Source organism: Odontomachus brunneus, unplaced genomic scaffold (genome assembly GCF_010583005.1).
Source record: "Odontomachus brunneus isolate Ranch 3 - 2012 unplaced genomic scaffold, Obru_v1 Obru_scaffold_178, whole genome shotgun sequence".
NCBI lineage: Eukaryota > Metazoa > Arthropoda > Insecta > Hymenoptera > Formicidae > Odontomachus > Odontomachus brunneus.
The window spans coordinates 580,270-583,964 of record NW_022639628.1 but is presented as its reverse complement, the minus strand read 5'-3'; the positions used below and the strand labels follow the sequence as shown (position 1 = coordinate 583,964).

Here is a 3,695-nt window from a genome sequence, read left to right as displayed (position 1 = left end):
TTGTTTATTATTTTTGTTGTATTATACATTGTATCTTTCGTTATTGAACTACTGAATAGCAGCAAGTGAAGTTTTGTTTCGCTATGCAAGTTTTGAGGAAGAGCTGATTTACCGAATAATATTTCCTTGCCTTGGAAAAGTGATGTGGAGGTGATGTGGAAGACTCCTCGCACATTTGTTTTGTACGTTACAAATTTTCTCATAGATCGCACCTTGCAGTCTTTCACGGAGCTAACATGCCTCTTAATTTTCACCTCGTTTCAATTGTCCGAACAGGTGCAGAGCAAGAAAACAACGATACGTTCGTTCTCTCATCTTACCATTTATTCATCGTCTATCAGGCATATACAACACATGTTACATAACACCAAACGTCTAAGTTGTACTCGATTAGCGCTAACGATTACTCATTCGCCCATTTTTGCATAAAATACTCCCGTCACGATCAGCTGGCTGCTGCTTTTCTCTTCTTTCTTTTTTCTTTTCGGCGGCGATATTTACAAAACACCTCGCAAGTACCTTCGTTATTACACATTACGCGCTGCATCTCGATTATCTCTCATAGTGAGAGAACGCGTTTATTAACAGGGTGTGTCTGAACGTCGTTCTGTGCCTAAATTGAACGTTGGATCTCGTGCGAGAGTAGCATGAACGTGCTCGACGGTAGGGATCATCGTTGATTGCCATCCTGGGTATAAACGGATGGCTGATTCTTGGGACGGAAGGACTTTTCATCGTCTATCCCTAAGTTCAGCGTACTACTCTCTTAATCGAGCAATTTTAACGATATCGTATCAATCGAAGTAACATTAGGCTTCAGCGTCACATGGACCACTAATTTGCAGTGATCATTTCACAACAACGCAAGCCTCGACCTCAAAGGAAAGCTATGTATGTTAGAAATAAAAATTTCTGGAACAGGATTGATTTACTGAAGAAGTTCCTATGTGTTTCGAGAGAGAGAAAGAGAGAGGGGAGTACGGGAAAAGATATTCCCCTCTTGTTCGTTTTGTACATCATAAATTCTTTCGTGAATTTTACAACCTTTCAACAAAGCCATCGGCTTCGACGTATGCTAAAAATCGTTCAAAATCAGGAGTGTTCTTATGATTATTCGTAATATAATATAATTCGTAATACTGAAGAGAGAGAGAGAGGAAAATTACGTAAGAAATAACGTAGCCTCTTCAAATATTTGAACTCGTTAAATTAAATAACAATCTCGATCGCACGGTGCCAAAGGAAATTTTTCTCTGAACTTAATACATTTCGTTGCAATTCGTTAATTAAAATTTTTTCACATCCCTTTAGATAGTATCGTGTTACATTACCACAATGTACTCGGAAATTTAATGGATAAAGCGGTGGGAGAACGTTGTAGATCTCGCGTCGATGTAATTATAATGCCTTGTGGACTAGCAAATAAAGCAAAATTCACCAATGAGAGAGGCCACTTTGGAATCATTTCACTGTTTTATCGATTACACAGTTTTATTGCGTCGATTTCCACGGATTTGTCGAATGTGTGGACAAGCGGCGCACGTTCATATAAACGCGGTTCAATATAAATGCGGTTAAGCTCTCTTCGTGTTTAATGTAAAATATCGACAATGATTCCGCGATATTGTGCAAAACTCGTAGGGATCTAAAAGTGAACGCTCGTGCTTTTTGACGGATGAGTCGACACGGAGTCGATTTTCACCGCTTTTCACGACGCATGATACGCTTTTTGTACTTGTTCTTCGATTACGACTAATGTCATTGTTGGTTTGTCTCGATGAAGACGTCCTTCGGCTCTAATTACCGCTGTAATCGTGCGGCGGTGCATGATGATGCATGTGAATGTGTGGAGGCAGTTCGACTACGGGTAGGCTACTCCTCTGTAATGCAATAGGTAATAATTATAACAATGCTAATTATACCGCAAAGCCTGAAAGTGATGTGTGATATGTACGGCTTTCGTGCGAGCTTTCTTCTGAATATTACTGTTATCATTATATCATTTACGTCCCAACATCTCAAAATTGAAATAATTACTTCGTACGATATTAATTATATAATTATTTCATCGTTTTTTCATCGTAATTAAGAGTTTTATAATTGAAATACCTTTCGATGTTTATGTATGATATTATTGATGTTCTTGATGCTTATGAATTTCTCAATCTATAAATTGGTACTAGTATAAATTTGGCTACAAATAATCGAATTAATTACTGAAATACCGAGTCGGAATGCTGTTAACGAAATTCGATAAAGCCCCATTTAATATTTTAATCGAGTGCCAGTAAAACCTTCATCTTGTGGCATCGAATTATTCATTAGAGGAAGATTGAAGGGATAATGTATATATAAATTTCGCGTCTGTTCTGCTGGAAAATAAATCCGCTCACTAGATACGTTAATTAAAGAACGTTTGAATACAATTATGAATTTAATGAATGCGCGAGAGTAAAGGAGCGGTGAGTATAAAATATAATTGAATAACGATATAGCGCGGAATCGACTTTTCTCCGGATAACGTTACGATATAGTGCAATGTAAAGTTGGTTTTGGATAATTGAAACTAAGTTTCATATTGCATAATGAGTTTTCACAGAAGATACGTAGAAAGCACTTCTTAAATAAATTTGGAATTTCGCACAAATTCCAATATCAGAAACATAATATTTGTTTGTGTGTATAACAGAAAGAAATAATAAATTTTTATTTTAAAAAATGTAACGTTTAACGTTACAGATATTATGAAATTACTAGCGTAGCACACGTTTGTGTTTGTGTGTGTCCTAATTATAAATAAATAAATGTCCTATTATAAATCCTGTCCTATTATAAATAAAATTTCAACTCAAATTTTCTCACAAACTATAAGTTGTCCAACGCGAACTTTGCAGTGTGACTCAATAGTTGAGGAATGATTTGAAAATAATTACCTGGGATCTCATCCCGTTGATAGGGGTGGCAGTGGGATTATCCGGCGGATAGCCGATCACGTGCGTGGAGCACTTGTCGCAGGTGCGTCGACGTCGTCGAGACGACGCGTGGCAACGTAAGGCACGGCAGAGCTCGCGTGCCATTTCCGAACAAAGCGATTCCTGCTGTTGATTCGGTTGTTGCTGCTGTTGATGTGGCTGCTGGCACTGTTGTTGCTGCTGCTGCTGTTGCTGCTGCTGCACGGCCTGAGAAATTCCCTGCAGAGAGCCGGTGGTAGGTATCGGCATCGGAGACCTTTGCTGGCAGTGGATAACGACGATTTATTCGAGCGTGTTGTTTGACACTTGGAGCTTTATTGTGATACATTACGATATATAAGGCGTCTTAGAGTCCGCGGAAGTGAACATGTAGCATTGTTTTTGAAGAAACTTGGAGGAACTTGTCCATTTCTCTTAACGAAAATATTGAGATATTGATACTTCTTGAGAGTGTATGAAGTTGGCACCCCACTTTTTGAAATTTATAATTTTGAAAGTTGTTCCAGATTGTTCTGACTTTGTACCACATTGTTCCAAAGTGATATTGCTTCATTCGAAACGGTTTTCGAATAAAACAAAAAAAATGATTTTTTGAGCTGGCACCCCACTTTTCGAAAATCGAACATTCTGATACCGCAATAGATTGTTCTAGTTGTTCCAAACATTGTTCCAAAAGGACAAATCCGTAAGTTGAATTATAAGTCCAAAAAATGAAAAAAATGT

General features: G+C 37.9%; 1 protein-coding gene across 7 annotated transcripts in view; it reads right to left on the bottom strand.

Annotated features, from left to right (window-relative positions):
- Positions 1–742: 742 nt before the first annotated feature.
- The window catches only part of LOC116851573 (glutamate receptor ionotropic, kainate 2-like), a 173,157-nt gene continuing 170,204 nt past the window's right edge, over positions 743–3,695 (bottom strand). For 3 of the 7 annotated variants that reach the window (XM_032831127.1, XM_032831126.1, XM_032831129.1), the window contains 2 exons: positions 2,934–3,233; positions 743–1,880 (listed from right to left, as the gene is read on the bottom strand). In XM_032831127.1, the coding sequence (XP_032687018.1) occupies positions 1,797–1,880; positions 2,934–3,233 (384 nt within the window). In that variant the 3' untranslated portion in view covers positions 743–1,796. Of the gene's footprint in view, positions 1,881–2,933; positions 3,234–3,695 lie in introns of those variants that run through there. The other 4 variants (XM_032831128.1, XM_032831130.1, XR_004379615.1 and 1 more) reach the window with 4 other exon arrangements.